The sequence below is a fragment of the Triturus cristatus genome, chromosome 2_2 (assembly GCF_964204655.1).
Source record: "Triturus cristatus chromosome 2_2, aTriCri1.1, whole genome shotgun sequence".
Lineage (NCBI taxonomy): Eukaryota > Metazoa > Chordata > Amphibia > Caudata > Salamandridae > Triturus > Triturus cristatus.
This window is the reverse complement of record NC_140582.1, coordinates 1,088,629,146-1,088,646,696: the sequence shown is the minus strand read 5'-3', so window position 1 is coordinate 1,088,646,696 and position 17,551 is coordinate 1,088,629,146. Positions and strand designations below refer to the sequence as shown.

The 17,551-nt window shown below is 38.5% G+C and overlaps 1 protein-coding gene across 1 annotated transcript in view; it reads right to left on the bottom strand.

The window, feature by feature from the left end:
• Positions 1–15,071, bottom strand: part of PTCD3 (pentatricopeptide repeat domain 3) — a 367,594-nt gene extending 352,523 nt beyond the window's left edge. Inside the window, exon 1 of the mRNA XM_085642617.1 lies at positions 14,881–15,071. Coding sequence (XP_085498743.1) covers positions 14,881–14,984 — 104 coding nt within the window. The 5' untranslated portion in view covers positions 14,985–15,071. The remainder of the gene's footprint in view (positions 1–14,880) is intronic.
• Between the last annotated feature and the right edge of the window lie 2,480 nt (positions 15,072–17,551).

The following is a 17,551-nucleotide window of genomic DNA, read 5'->3' as shown; positions in this document are numbered from 1 at the left end:
TTTTCTTCAAATGTGGTGGTTAGCAGTCAGCAGAAATCACTAAATCGCAAATGAGAGGCAAAAGCTACAACATTTGAAACCAATAGGGTAGATTTTCAATTCAAAATAGCAAAGGCACAGGTAGTTGCCATATATTCAAAACTGAAAATAACCCTTAGCACACATGCACTGTTACATACATCCCAGCAGTCTTCATGCAGTTTTGGAAGTCTCTGTGCTCATCTGTCTTGTACCAGACAATACGCAGTCTCAAGAAACAAACTCTTGGCACACACGCAGCAGCTTCTCTCACACTCCCATGTGTAGTACTCAGGTCTGTGTGGTGTTTCAGATAGCACTGTGTAACGCAAACACATTCAACGTCATCAAGGCACATTTCGTTTGCTCTAGTGTAGTCACTCACCCAGATTGCACATGCTCATGGTATGATATAGCTGTTAGGACATGTGGTCTTTTCTGCCTCTGTGATCTAGAAGGAAAATGTGTCAGGCTGTAACAGTAATTATCACTTGTTCTACCACAGTAGTAAATGTGCTTTGAAATTGCAAATCAAATTCTGTTTTCTGCTTAGACGCACACTAGGAGGTTGTGTGCGCACAGGAATTGTGGCCAGAGATGTAATTTGTGTTGCAGTTGTTCTGTAAAACATGCACTTGCAGGAAAGGGACAGCTTGTTTTCTTCAAATGTGGTGGTTAGCACTCAGCAGAAATCACTTAATCGCAAATGGGAGGCAAAAGCTAAAACATTTGAAACCAACAGGGTAGATTTCCCTTTCAAAATAGCAAAGGCACATGTAGATGCCATATGTTCAAAACTGAAAATAACCCTTAGCACACATGCACTGTTACATACATCCCTGCAGTCTTCATGCAGTTCTGGAAGTCTCTTTGCTCATCTGTCTTGCACCAGACAATACACAGTCTCCAGAAACACACTCTTGGCACACACGCAGCAGCTTCTCCAACACTCTCATGTGTAGTAGTCCGCTCTGTGTGATGTTTCAGATAGCACTGTGTAATACAAACACATTCAACGTCACCAAGGACTCATTTACATTGATCTAGTCTAATCACTCACCCTGTAACACATGGTCATGGTCTTAAGGAGCTGTTAGGACATGTGCTGTTTTCTGCTTCTATAAATGATAAGGGAAATGTGTCAGGCTGTAACAGTAATTTGGTACTATTCTGGAACACTGTTTTGTTCCAAAAAACATAGCATGAGTCTGTGTGTATACAGGAATTGTGGGCAGAGATTTAATTTATGAAGTTGTTGTTCTGAAAGAAATGCAGTCCTAGGAAAGGGGCAGCCTGTGTTATGTGCCTAAAATGATGATATGAGTCTGTGTGCACACAGGAATTGTGGGCAGAGATTTAATTTATGAAGTTGTTGTTCAGTAAGAATTGCAGTCCTAGGAAAGGGGCAGCCTGTGTTATGTGCCTAAAATGATGGCATGAGTCTGTGTGCGCACAGGAATTGTGGGCAGAGATTTAATTTGTGAAGTTGTTGTTCAGTAAGAAATGCAGTCCCAGGAAAGGGGCAGCCTGTGTTATGTGCCTAAAATGATGGCATGAGTCTGTGTGCGCACAGGAATTGTGGGCAGAGATTTAATTTGTGAAGTTGTTGTTCAGTAAGAATTGCAGTCCCAGGAAAGGGGCAGCCTGTTGTGTTTACACAAATTATCCCTTAGCACACATGCACTGTTACATACATCCCTGCAGTCTTCATGCAGTTCTGAAAGTCTCCTTGCTCATCTCTCTTGCAGCTGACAATACATAGTCTGCAGAAACACACTCTTGGCACACACGCAGCAGCTTCTCCAACACTCCCATGCGTAGTACTCAGGTCTGTGTGTAATGCAAACACATTCAACGTCACCAAGGCCTCATTTTCTTTGCTCTACTCTAAACACTCACCCAGGTTGCAGATGCTTATGGTATGAAGTAGCTGTTAGGAAATGTGCTGTTTTCTGTCTCTGTAAACTATAAAGAAAATGTGTCAGGCTGTAACAGCAATTATCACTTGATCTACCAGAGTAGTAAATGTGCTTTGAATTTGCAAATCAAATTCTGTTTTCTGCTTAGAAGCACACCATGAGGCTGTGTGCGCACAGGAATTGTGGCCACAGATATAATTTGTGTTGCAGTTGTTCTGTAAAACATGCACTTGCAGGAAAGGGGCAGCTTGTTTTTTTTCAACTGTGGTGGTTAGCACTGTGCACAAATTAGTAAATCAGAAATGAGAGGCAAATGGAAAAACATTTGAAATTAATGAAAAGCAAAAAAAATATTTTAATGAATTATAATTACAAAAAGGAATTTTTTTTAAGTTTCTTGCAGGTATTGCTGAGCAACAGTGAGAAAATAAAAAAATGCCTTCAAGGACAAGAAAGAGGAAAGAAAAGCAACAACAAGTATATCTGGACAAAACTGGAAAAAAAAATAGGAGGAGAAGCTGGTGATGGCAAAAAGAAAAAGTCTACTGGTAAGCAGAGTAGAGATTTCTTAAAAAAGATTTTCAAAAAACAAAAAAATGGCAAAAATAAATGTAAAACAAACAGTGTTTTATGTACAAAGCAACAACAGAGTCAACAGCAAAAAACAAAAGCTAATGTACAATCAGAAGTATGTCAAACTGATTTAACACGAAAATTAGATTTTAAAAACATTCGTCGAAAAATGTTTCAGAGAAGAGTGATGTTAAATTTGCTAAAGGATGTGAAAAAATATAAGAAAAATCTAAATTTTTAAGAAAAAAAAATGTATAGAAAATATTGTAAGCAAGGCTTTGGAAATAAAAAGAAAACTTTTTATTCTAATTTTTAATAGGATGCGTAGATTAGATAAATTAGTGAATGCAATGAAGTCACAAAGCAAAAGGAAAAGAGAAGTGAAAAAAAGTAACTTTTGTAAAGTGTTCTTCGGAGAATGGAAAAACAGTTCAAGTACTGAACCATTTTTTAATGAAGAGAGTTATCTTCAAAGTAATAGTTTGTTGCATGCAGTTGACACCAATGGTAGAGCATATGAAGTTAAGGATGGTTGTGTGATGGAAAAAGAGAAAATGGTCCCAAGAAATGAGGAAGAAGTAATGGCTGCTGAGGCTATGGGGAGACGTCCAAAAGCCCCAGTGTACACTTGGAACTGTAGTAGTATTTGTACTGTGCGTCAGGAATCTATTGATAAATTACGTGACTTTCTAAGAGAATATAGTAAAAAGAGTGTAAAACAGAAGATGAAGGTGCTTCAAACACTAGATCCATGCAGAGTGAGAGAGAAAACTGGTTTGCAGGGACATTCTCTGGCTTGTCTATCTAGAAAAGTGTGTAAAAGTGTTTTTCATCATTTTAGGATGCTGGCTGTTCATCATACTGAAATGAGAAAGTTTGTGAGAACATTGTATTTTGCTAAAAGTCCAGAAGTAAAGTTAAATGAGTTGAATAATGCTCTGTTCCATGGATCTGTATCAGATGTAGTGAAGGTTACTGATGAGATTCAGTTTTGTTACTTTGGTCCAGAACAAGAAAGTGCAGAAAAGGACACAGTTAAAGAGGAACAGAATGTAGAACTCATTATTACTAAAAATTTTGAGGATGAAATGACAAAATTTACTATCATCTCTAATGAAAGACCAAATATTACTTGTATTTGTTGCCGCAGAAGCCATTATAAAATTCAAACAAGGAATGTTGATCTGTATAAAAAAAGTGAAAATGAAGATAATTATAAGTGGAAGGATTTTGCAACATATATATTTCTTGAAAATTGTTTTGAATTGGGTGAAGATCAGCGTATTTGTAAATACTGTTATAACAAGTTAGAAGAAAATAGAATGCCGACCAGAGCTGTACATAATAATTTAGAATTGGATGCTATTCCTGCCGAACTTTCTGAATTAAATACATATGAGTCTATACTCATTCAATGTGTTCATCCGTTCCAGACCATAGTACGTATGGAGCCCAAAACTGGTAAATTACCTCCTTCTGATTTACTGAGAGGTTTAAAAGGAAGAGTGGTGTATTTGCCCTTGGATTTGAAAAAAAATATGGAAACTATTGATGCAGATACTTTGGAAACTGAACCATTAGTTATTCTGGTTAATGGTGTACCTACAAAGAATAAGAAGATTTGGCAGGAGCTGGTAGATGTACGGAAAGTACAAAGAGCAAATTTATATTTGAAAAGGAATAATAAAAATGGTATGAATCAATTTATATAGATGAAGAAGAAGAAGATTTACAAGAAGACACAGAAACACCAACTGGACAAATTGAAAAAGTGGACAAGTCAAAGGAAGAAGAAATTTATGAACATTTTAGCATACATCCTCTTCATTCAAAAGAAGTTATGGGAGACACTATTGATCTGTTTCAGATGAAGAAAGCAAAAGGAACTCCCGTGAGCGTATGGGAGAAGAGCTTGGAAGCTCAATGTTTTCCTCAGCTGTTTCCTACAGGAAAAGGTGGACGATACGATGAATGCCCAGAACAGATTCCAGCTTCTGAGTATCGGACTACAAGACTATATGCTGAAGATTCAAGATTTCGTCAAAGTATTCCTTATTTGTTTCATCTTTTATTTGAAAGCGACTTGTCTGCATTATCTTATGCAGTAAATCACATTTTAAAAAGTGGAGTACATCTACATAATGTGTCTGCTAAGGATTTTATGGAGAAAGTGCAGCACCGAGATGATCATTTGGAAACACAACTGATCAATCTGATGGCTTGTCAGCGTGGGACAAATGAATATTGGTACCGACGCCATGGAGAATTAAAATGCATGTTACGGAATTTAGGAACTCCTACATGGTTTCTAACCCTAAGCTGTGCCGAGTACGCTTGGGATGATTTACTGGATTTTCTACGAGAGGCAAATTCAAACATTAAAAACATTGAATACAAGACAGCAGGAGAACTGTGCTCATTGGATCCAGTTAATGTTTGCAGATATTTCAATCATAGATTTGAGGCTATGATGTCCTTCATCTGCAATAAAAAAAATCCACCTCTTGGAGAAGTAGTGGATTTCTTTTGGAGAAAAGAGTACCAGGCAAGAGGTGCTCCTCATATTCATATGCTGTTGTGGATCAAGGATGCCCCAAAGTTTGGAACAGATGCTGATGAAGCAGTGTTATCTTTCATTGAAGAATATGCAACATGTGCTATACCTAAAAGCACAGAAGAGAAAAAGTTAAAAGAACAAGTTTTACGTTTCCAAAGTCATCGGTGTGGAAAATACTGTCGACGGAAGTACAAGACCAAAGATAAATTCTACACAAAGTGTCGATTTGGATTTCCTAGACCTGTTCTTTCAAAAGGAAGAGTCAACAGTTTTATGTCAGCTGTGCGACATACTATAACCAGAAAATCTCCCAAAAATACATACAACCTAAAAAGAAAAGAGTCGTTAAAATTTATAAATGACTTCAACCCAGTCATTTTATCCATGTGGAATGCTAACATGGATATTCAGTATGTGGCAGACAATTCTATTGCTGTTGCTCGGTATGTCACATCTTACATCACTAAATCGGAGAAAACAGAATTGAAGGAAATGTGGGAAGAGATTTCTCACGAGAAGACTGTCAGTAAGAAGCTGTACAGTTTCAGTTTAAAGATGTTATCGCATCGAGAAATTGGATCCTACGAATGCTCAGATAGGTTATCATCTGCAAGTCTTTACTCGAAATCCAGAAGAATAATTTGGGTAAGCTTAGGCCTTGCAGGAATGAGAAATCGGGTACTGAAATCTGTTGGAGAAATTGAATATTTGGCCGAGAATGACCCAGAAAGTACAGATATTTTGAAAACAAACATGTTGGACACATATTACCCAAAAAGAAGTCATCATCTTGAGAACATGTGTCTCTATGAAGTGCTGCAGAACTACATTTTTTCACGGAAAGCCACAGAAGACATCAACAATGGAAAATATAAAGTCATTGGTGAGGAAGGATGTTTGGTGAAGCAAACAAAAGGAAGTTTGATAAATCACAGGAAGCTGAGTTGCGACACTACTGACAAAAAGGAATTTTACTACTTGGCTCTTTTACAGCTGTTTATACCATGGCGTTCAGAGGACGAACTACTGGGAGAATTTCAAAGCCATGAAGATTCTTTTAATGCTAGCAAAGATAGCATAGAATGCAGTACTTTCACAACTTATGTCCAAATGTTAAATGAAGAAAATGAACAGGAAGCAAAAATTGCAGCTGAAGTAGCTAGAGACAGTTCTCAAGACAGCCAAAGTTCAGGAACACTTAGTCAAGATCCCCTAGGACAACCAATCATAGAAAATGAAGCTGCAGTAGCCATGACTGAAGTAGAAACGGCTATGAATCAAGCACAGGAAGATTCAATTGACTTACTAAATCTGGAACAACAACTGAATGAAGAACAAAAACAAATTTATGAAGAAGTCACCAAAAAAATTGATCATGGATTACTACATGAAAAGAAAGAGTGCTCATGCACATCATTTGAACCAATCAGGATGTATGTGAGTGGACAAGCTGGAACTGGTAAAAGTTTCTTAATAAAAGTCATCAGAAGCTACCTACAGCAAAAAACAGCTTCAAATTGGTCTTGTGTGGTAACTGCTCCAACTGAGTTAGCAGCCTATAACATAAAAGGAATTACCTTACATCGCTTGCTAATGTTACCAGTGGAGCATGAGAACAAAATAGAATACCACAAGCTAACTGGAGAAGCATGCTTCGAAGTTTCAAGAGTGTTGAAGAAGATGCAAGTTCTCATTATTGATGAGGTGAGCATGGTTTCAAATTTAATGCTTGCCTTTGTGCATTTAAGAATGCAACAAATTCTTAAGAGAGACTATGACGTGTTATTTGGAGGTAAACACGTCATAGTTTTTGGAGATCTTTTACAGCTCACTCCAGTTAAAGGACAACCAGTGTTTAATACTGTGACACATGAAGACACGAAGAAGTCATTAGGAAGCATTGGTAATGCAAATATTTGGTCGTTCTTTGAGTACAAAGAACTCACTACCAATATGAGACAAGCAAACGACGAAGATTATGCAAGTATTCTGAAAGATATCAGAATTGGACTACTCACAGAAGTTGGCAAAAAAGCATTACAGAGTCGGTTGCTACATAATTTATTTCCAAATGAAGAAATAGTTGCAGAGAAAATATACCACAACATTGCAGAAAAAAATACTGTAATCTGCTTAATGCCAACACTACGTGAGTGCTCAATATTCAATGAGGAACTTTTGAAATTGGAAAAGGAAGAGATTAAGAAAATGGAAGCAGAGGACAAAATTCAGCATGAAAGAATTACTTTTACATTAACAGGCAAACTGAAAAATAAATTGGATTCACTAGAGAAGAACATTTCCAAAACAGCTGGATTAGAAAAAAATCTATATGTTTGCATGAATTGTCGAGTGATTTTAAGGAGAAATTTGGATGTAGAAAAAGGTTTAGTGAATGGAGCTATGGGAAGAGTTGTGGGTTTTATTAATTATCAGAAAAAAGAAGGAATTGAATTTTTTAAAAATAAAATTTGATCAGATAGAAGAAGTTAAAGACATTTGTCGTTGTTCAGTTCGTTTCATGCTTGTGAAAGACATATGTACGTAGGAAGCAGTTTCCATTTTCTCTAGCATATGCTGTAACTATTCACAAGTCTCAAGGATTGACTGTAGATAGTGCTTTTGTAAACATTGGTTCTACTGTGTTCAAAGAAGGTATGGCATATGTTGCTTTGTCACGAGTGAAAACATTATCTGGTTTATTTATGATAGACTTTGATGACTCAAAAGTTAGTGCTGATACAAACTGTGTAAAGGAGTATAATAGATTAAGAAGAACCTATGCTCCTCATTTAGGTCAGTATCCTGTGATTGAAAAACATGTTGTTTCTCGGAAAAGGAGATTTGAAAATATCTGTAATGTGGATGAACAGAACAAAAAAAAAAGGACAGTGATGTGATAGCAAGAAAAAAGAAAAAGGACAGTGTTGAAGAGGTTGTTGGTTGCCATTTTGAAAATAGCTCTGGTGTCAACTGCTATGCAAATGTAGTGCTGAATGTTGTATTTTATCTTGAAAAGTTGCTAGAACAGATAATAGTAAATCATGGAAAAAGATTGTGTTCTCTGCTGAGTCTCCTTTATGAGAAGCTGAGTAATGATAAAACTGAAATAGAAAGTGCTACTGATGTTAGAAATCTTTTAGATGTATTTTGTGGTTCTACACAGTTTAAAGAAAATGTCCAGCAAGATGCACAGGAATTCTTAATATATATTTTGAGTGTACTTGAAGATGAAGGAGTAGAAGTAGAAAACTTATTTGGTGTCTCTTACAAATGGGAACATTGCTGTGAAAACTGTATGAACACATGTAGTAGTAATGTTGATTCAGAAAGGTTCATATTTTTACCATTACCACAAAGTAAATCAGCGACTTTTAGTAAATTAGTTAAAGATGCCAATCACAACATGGAATGTTCTGAATGTAAATCTGACATGTTTTCCACGTTATTTTTACAGAAATATGGTCAGTATGTAATTTTAATGATGCAACGTTGTAGAGCTGATGGTTCAAAATTGGATACTTTAATAAAGAAGTTTACAGGACAACAATTATCAATTTCTGGAAAAACTTTTGTTACAGTTGCAATAATTTTTCATGAAGGACCTACTGTAACTTCTGGACATTACAAAGTGTATCTTAAATGTGAAAAAAGCTGGACACTGTGTAATGATTCCCAATTGATTTTCAAGCAACGTTTGCCTTATGATTTACCCAATTCTTATTTAATTTTTCTGAAACCTAAATTTTGAAAAGTAAAAACTGCATCTGAACAAAGCATTTTTTGTAATTTTAAAGGATTATAATTGAAGATATCAATTAAAAAGGATTTTGAAATTACTATTTGGCCTAAAGGAAAAGTAATAAAAACAATTGTGGACTCCTTTGACAGAAATTATTTTGGCATGTGTGCTTTTGCGACAAGGTTTAAAGACGGTTTATCTAGAAAAATTTTATTCATCTAGAAAAGTACTTGTAATATATATGTAATATTTCTAACAAGGTATATTTTAGTGAGGAAAGTTTTAGGGCTTTTTTTAAACAATCTTTCAGATTGTTTTTTTTTTGCCCGCTGTTAAATGATGAATACAATTGTTTTCACTATTTTAAGTGAAAAATAAAAAATTCTGAAAACAGCAAAAAAAGGACAAAAATTGCTTTGTAAAATATGTAAAAACATGTAATGCTTTTTGTAATGTATGATTGAATATTAATACTTTTTTTCTTTTTTTGCAGAACTGGAAAGAAAAAAAAAAAAAAAAAAATTCTGTTCCCTTGCAAAATACTTTTTAAAAAAAAATTCAAATTTTTTTTTTTTTTTTAAAAAGTGAAAAATATTTGTATTTCTCAATCCTCCCTTTTCATGCTTCCATTTCTTCACCTCTTTTTGTACATTAAATTTAAAAAAAAAAAAAAAAAAATTCAATAAAACCTTGGGTGCGAGCAGGGTGCGCGCACCCCAAAAAAAAAAAAAAAAAAAAAATCCCCCCCAAAAATTTTTGGGGTTTAGTTTTTAAGTGGCTCTTAAAAGAGCCCTTGAGTTAATGGAGGGAAGCAGGAAGAGAAAAACGAAAAAAAAGAAAAAACATCTATGGCCTACTGCACTCATGCGCATCAAATTTTCTCTGAATGAGATCAAGACTGGTCTCACACACAGAAATAAGTTTACCGCAATCAGTGCAGCGTGTGGACAACCTCGCAAAACAAGGTGGTCCAAAACGAGGTGTGGAAGAAGGCAAAGGCACCACTGCAGAAGAAGTGCTCGGCTGAGCTGCCGAAGATGTGCTCGGCTGAGCTGCTGCAGATGTCGTCGGTTGAGCAGGTGGAGGGTTTGCTCCAGAAGCTCGACGAAAAGTCACTGGATGCATTTTGTCAACATGCCTCAACATAGTGTGAATGCTAAAAGAATACTTCTTGTTAGGATTCCCACGTGACAAGACTTTTTGACAAAGTACACATGTAACTTTAGGTGCATTTCCCTTTTTTTGTCCCTCTGGAAAAGTGAAAAACTGCCATATAAAGCTGTCTTTCTGCTTCCTGCTCCTCTGCCTCTCAAGAGTGTCCTGGTCACTGTCTGAAGATGGTTGCTGTTCAGCCATTGTCTCTCAACAACAGAATAGCTCCTTCTCCAAAGGAATCAGAACTAATAATGAGGGGAGTAGGTGTGGTTTGGGAAGAATCTGGAACTGAAAGTACTTCAAACCAATCAAAAGTGATGATTCTTGATCACATGACTTGCCATGAGGGGATTGGGTGTGGTGTTGAAACAATCAGAAACTGAAAGTAATGATAACCAATAAGAAGTGTTGTTTTATTAAGCATATAACCCGAGGTGCGCGCACTGCGCAAGCTCCGAGCGCGCACCTCGTGATTACGCATGCGCGAACGCGTAGGAGCGCATGTGCATACATCATATGCGCGTACGTAGCGCGCATACGTTGAACACGCGTATACGCGAACGTTATTGCGCGTAATTTAAGCGTATGCGGAAGTAAACCGCGTGGAGCGCGTAGGACGCACGCACGCATGCGTACGTACGTATACGTACTGGGTGCGCGCTCCCAGCGCGCACTATGACGTATATATGCGTACGTAAATAACGTACGACGGTATTCATAAAAAACTTACGAAATTGTACTAGGAGCGCGCTCAGAGCGCGCACCCCAAGAATTTATATTAAAAAAAAAAAAGTGGAGAAAAATTAATTGCAAAAATTTAAAAAAAACTGTTCAACTTTATCCTAATTGAAATTTTTTTAAAAAAGCAAAAACAAATAAAAGGATACAGATAATATATAAATCAATACATAGGAATTTTATTTTTAATATTAAAAAAAAATTTTTTAATTAAATAATTCAAAAATTAGCATTTAAAAAACCGTACAAATTCACTGAAAAAACCATAGGTTTCACACATGTTATAGTTAGCTGGACATTTCTCTCATACAAAACCAATGAAATTCCCCCGTTATAGTTAGTTCAGCTAACTATAACTCGCGCCCCCGCAATGCACTGCTGATGACGTCACATATTACATCACTCATGACATGGTCAGTGACATCACTCATGACATCACTGATGACATCTCAAATGACATCACTGATGACATCATCCTTGTGATAGAGTGGCAGACCACCTCTCACCCTAATATAACCTTTGATACACACATTCAAAAATAGAGACTAAAATTTTCAAAACAATCGACATACCAATACCAGTTACAACAACCTCTTCAGTAATTGTAAGATCCACATACACATCCACTCATTCACCAACAGTCCTGTACAGTCACTCATACATGTACTCACTCATTATATGTACTCATACACCTATACATCCTGTTACACAATGCCTCTCATCCATAGAGTTACTGACACACATAGTCACTCATGAAAATAAAGAATCAAACATACAATTACTTGCATATACAGTTATACACACACCACCACACTTACTTCTACGGGAACTTACACATACTTAGTCTTTTAAACAATCACTTATAGAAACACATACTTATTCATACAGGAACTCTTTCAATCTCTCACTCTCACATATACTCACTTATATACACCAATAGTCACATATACTAGTTTAAAACATATGTAGTTACTCATAGAGACACTATTGAGACAGTCATTCACTCACTAACACACCCATACACACACTCATCCACCCATACAGTCCTACAGACATGCTGTCTTCAACACATACAAACAGTGAGTCACTCATTCATGCACCTATGCACTACGTAATACCCCCCACCGAACCATACACACACTCACACTGATACTAACAAAACCAACTAATAACCTATATAGACACCCATGTAGCTACTCACCAACCCATGCAGCCACTTATACACAAAGTGAGAGACTGATACAGATATTTACATATTTAAACATTACTCACTAAGCCATGTATTCACTATGATACACTTAGTCAGTTATACAATCAATTTTTCAAAAACAAATCATCCATTTAGACACTTTTATACCCATTTATTCTTCCATCGACCTTGAGATATACATATATAAAACATATGTAATTTTCAGAAAAACAGACATTCACTGGATGATGTCATCAGTGATGTCATCAGTGATGTCCTTTGAGATGTCATCAGTGATGTCACTGACCATGTCATGAGTGATGTAATATGTGACGTCATCATCAGTGCATTGCGGGGGCGCGAGTTATAGTTAGCTGAACTAACTATAACGGGGGAATTTCATTGGTTTTGTATGAGAGAAATGTCCAGCTAACTATAACATGTGTGAAACCTATGGTTTTTTCAGTGAATTTGCAAGGTTTTTTAAATGCTAATTCCTAACTATAACGTGTGTGAAACCTTTGGTTTTTTCAGTGAATATATATATATATATATATATATATATATATATATATATATATTTCTCATCTCCATGTCCGTTTGAAAAGGAAGTCTTAGACTCTCACAGGGCGGTCCCCAACGTGTGGGAGACGGTCACCCGCTATACATAACTATCATTCCCAACTCCAAGGGTTAAAACCAGGCGCTTTATTAACTTTCACAAGTGGCAGGACGCCACTTTGAGCTGTTAATCTTTCTGACACATTTCAGCTCCAATTAAACCTTAATCATGGAAAAGCTTGTGGTTATACCCATTTTTCCTATGTGAAGGAATGAGATAGATAGATCAAGATAGATAGATCTATCTATCTATTTCCATTCCCCAGTTTAGGCTGAGAGCAACTTCTTTATATGGAGCACCCTACAATATCACCAACACTGAATCTCCTCGCCTCAAATGTCTCTTTTTCAAGCAGGTGTTAAGCATACGATTAGCACAGCGCAATCCACATTGAGCTAGACCGTGACAAAGCCTCTTGCCATTTTTACAGCAAGGTCTTTAAGCATAGTGCCATCCATGCCAAGCTGAGAAATTACAAAAGTATTTTATCACTCCAGGCACAGTATTACATCTAAGGATTGGTGAAATATCATACCAGGGAAATGCAGTGAAATTGACTGCCTCATAGCTCAGCAGAAGAAACCAGAGAAACCCTCCCCTACCGTTGACCTCTAATCCGAAGAAGAATATCAGCGGCGTCCCTCGAAGATCGTCCCTCATCGCAACCCTCTCTAACACATACATGACCCCACCTGGCCAACAACGTCAGATCGCATAGACTCAAGATTATCTGCTACGCCGACAACACCAAGCCCATCCTCTCGCTGAAAAATGACCCTATCACCACCAGAGCCAACTTCCACTGATGTATGAGGAATGTCACCGTGTAGATGAAGATCAACTGTCTCAAGCTCAACACGGACAAGACAGAAGTCCTCATCTTTGGGAACACCACCTCTCCATGGAATGACACATGGTTGCCTGTGTCACTCAGCCCATCCCCCACCTTGACAGACTACACCCGCAAACTCTGCATCATCAGGAACAGCAAGCAATCTATGAAGAAACAGGTAAACTCAGTCTCATCCGCCTGCTTTCACACCCTACGCATGCTCTGCAAGATCTTCAGGTGGCTCACGGTCAACATCAGAAGAACCACCATGCAGGCCCTCATCACAGGCAGGCTGGACTAAATAAACACACTATGTAGAAATCACTGCACGCCTCCTGAAGAGAATACAGACAATGCAAAACTCAGCAGCAAGACTCATCCTCTAACTCCCCAGACAAACTCATATCACACCGCATCTCAAGAAGCTACACTGGCTCTCGATCTGGAAGAGATGCCAGTACCAAATTCTGACTCACACACACAAAGCGCTGCACGAGGGACCAGCATACATCAAACGCAAGCATGACTTTCACCAACCAACCAGATACCTACGATCTGCCTCTCTCTTCCTGGCAGACCCACGCCCCCCAGATCCCCCGAAGTAACAGCGGAGGACGCACCTTCTCACACCTGGCAGCCAAGGATTGGAACAACCTTCCACAGCACATCACAATTGCCTCACCACTCCAGAAATTCAGGAGAGGGCTCAAGACCTGCCTGTCTGAATGAACAAATCACCCCAAAGCAGCTAGAAACTCCAGCGCCTTGAGACGCTCACTCGGGATTTGCTACACTTTATAAATCCTGATTGAGTGATAGACTACCCAAGCCAACCTGGAAATTATAACATCTCTCCGCCTAAACTTAGGAGCTACCCAAAGTTCCCTTGTTCCTTTTTTTAGATCATTTATACAACATTCTAGGCCTGAATAGCTGTCTTGATTTATATACACAGTCAATAAGTTACGATTTCAAAATTACTACATTCCCGGCAGTAAACTTTTATTTCAAGACAGTTTCCACATTGGGTAGGAACCAATTTTCTTGTAAAATTATATGTAGCAAGCACATTGAGAAAAAAAATGTGATCTAAATGTGTGCCTACTTACATATCCCATACACAACACATACATGTTTTATAGCCAGCCGATGTAAAGACGATGTGTGCATAAAATGCCTCGCAGCGGCATTTAGACAGCTTGAAAGTGCACCAAACGTGCCATGTAAGAGATGTAAGGGACAGAGGGGAAGCTCAGGATCACACACTCCTAATGGACAAGATGAAAATCCAAAATTCAAAATCATAATTAAAACTCAACGTTTAGATACTTTTCCGTGTTTGATGCTTGAGATGCGTTAACGCAACAGCTAAATACAGCCTTAGAAATCACGTGGAGAAGTCGTTAAGCAACTTTCACCTCATCCACAGACTGGCATTGTTGACATGCTCTGGTAACTGAAGAAACCTTCCAGGGACATAAACCCCTCACAGTCTTCCCTGGCTGCAGGTACAACAGAGCCAATGCATGCCTCACCTGCGGAACACGTTCGGTGTGGTGCTGGTACCATTAAACCAAGCTCGGGCACTCCCGAGCAACAGTCCACATCGCACACAACCGGCTGATCCTACTGTAGCCATCACTGCCACCGCACATGCCGGGTGTACAACAGTAACCTGTGAGAGTGACCGGCAAGGGTCAAACGGCACAGCATGACGGGAGGCCCATGCCCTCCAATCACTGACAAGCGTTGTGTCTGCGGGTCATGCGGCAAACGTCACCGCGGCGGCTACGTTTGTGCTAGAGTAACAACTAGAATGCTAACTTAGCTTGTGGACTATATCTGTAACCATAAAGCAGGGCTAAAGTAAAATTCAGCCCTTCGACTGAGAAGCAAGGTTAATTTGCAGAGCAAAACTGGTTCGTGATTAATAACTTTCTAAAAAAAAAAAAAAAGGATACAAATGTAGGTTTTCTGATGCTGTTTACAGCTGCAGAAGTGTGGAATGCTAAGCGCGGAGTTGTTTGCTTCCGTTAGTCATACACATTAACAATATAAATGTTGCTTTCAACTACGCAAGCCATTCACGCTGTAAGCGTGTAATGAAATAACTGTCTCATGAATCTTCAGATTTACATTGGTATTGTCCTTTTACAATACCCCAGGCTGTGAGTCTCAGAATTTAATTATTTTTTTAATTTTCTATAGGAGCGTTATTCGGAATAACAAGTTAAGAGGAATAACTTATTCCTCTTTACTTGTAGAGCAGTTTACACCTCTTACATCTGGGGTGCAGCATGAAAGGTGAACTTACAAAGTTTTTAATATATGTAATACCCAAGATAGGCTTCGACTGGGCAATATATCTATTATCAATCAATCAATCACTTTATTCAAAAGGTGTTCCATCCATAAAAGTAACAACAAATCACAATTACATTTCATTCAGTTTAAAACACACTAGGGGGTCTATAAGGATGATGCTGGGACAGGCTGCCAGTGGTGCGGCGGTCCCGCTGTGCCAATTAGGATGTGACCACCAACATGGCGGTCGCATCCTGTATATTTAACATTGTGGCGGGCGGTGCTGTATTCAGCACCCGCCACAATATCAAAAGAGCATGTTGTGCAATTGCATGCGGGGTGCCTGCCACCTTGGCCATGCAAATGTCGGGGGTACCATGGGTACCCCCCAAGTGCAGCCACCCACCCCCCCAACCTCCTGGGGGCCCGCAATGGGCCCACAAAGGCATTCTCTGCATGCTTTTCCATGGCGGAGTCTCCGCCATGGAAAGGCATGAGACCGCCATTATCGTAATATGGATGGCGGTGCCTGGAAGGCACCCCTACCATATTGCAGGTCTTTTCCGCCCGGTAGGAAATCGCGCGGATTGCCTACCGGCGGAAAACTGGCCATCGTAATATGGCGGGGGGGTAAATGTTAGGCGGGCGGACGGAAATGGCGGGTGGATCGCCACCGCCATGCGGGCTGTGGCCATCCTAATAGACCCCTAGATGTTATCAAAAAGTTAAAATTGCAAATAACATTGATTAAAATAAGATAAAGTACCATGTACCTTCACAGTAGTCAGTCAGTCAGTCAAATTCACTTTATTCGGTTATTTAAAACCATAAAAGCATACTACATTAAAATCACAATAAAAGTTTCCCTTAAAAATATTACAAAAACACGAACATCACAAAATACAGAGAAATCAGAATCTAAATCATCAAAATGAACAAGAATAAATCATTAAATTTAAAATATACTAAGTAATGGCGGTCCTTCTTTTTTTCCGTATTCTGACTGCTGCGGTCAAAAAGCTAGTTATGTTAAAGATTTCCCAAACATTGGACAACATTCGCAGATATACAAAAGCAGGTCTGGCCTGTATAAAACCTTTGCCTTTTAAAATGGGTAAAATTAACCGATTTCGGATGGACAAAAAGTGCTCACAAAATAAGATATAATGCATTGAGTCCTGAGTGGAAAAATTATCACATGTGCAAACATTCAGGTCCTTTGGCTTCTGCAATCCCATTGGTTCTGAAAGGAGTAAATGTAGTTGATTCAATCTAAATCTCACCAGGAGGAAACGATGATGGTGGTTAGTAACCATATTTAGATACGGTTCAATTGATCGTGAGGTGGATAACAGCTGATGTGCCCGCACAGGGGGCTTGGTTAATTATACAGCCTCTCTATCTATTTCTGATAATTGCAGGTACATGCTTTTAGCCCAACACATGTCCACCTTTCGCAGTTCCTCTGGGGAGCTAAATAACTCTGGTCTTCCCAAATAAGATGCGGTCCTTTTCACGTAACTTAACCAGGGGATACAATTTGCTCGGTCAAGAGCTAAACAATCGCAAATAATATCGTGGTTCATCTCGAGCTCTGGGTTTGTCCAAATGCTTATCCATTTAAGTAAAGGTGCCATACCTATAGTATCTGATAAGAAACCTAGACCTGTTTCTTGAGGGATAATATAAGTAGCTGTTGATTGTGGCACAGATAGAAGACTCTTAAACAAATTATTTTCCACTATTTGGATATCGCCCGCTTCTCTGTATCCCCAGAGACCTGAGCCATAGTTTGCTATAGCCAGGCATTTAGCCCTATAGATGTTTAACATGGAATGCATTGGCTTCGATCTCAGTCTACGTGCAAAGTCTAGGACAGCAAAGGTAGATCTAGCCATTGCA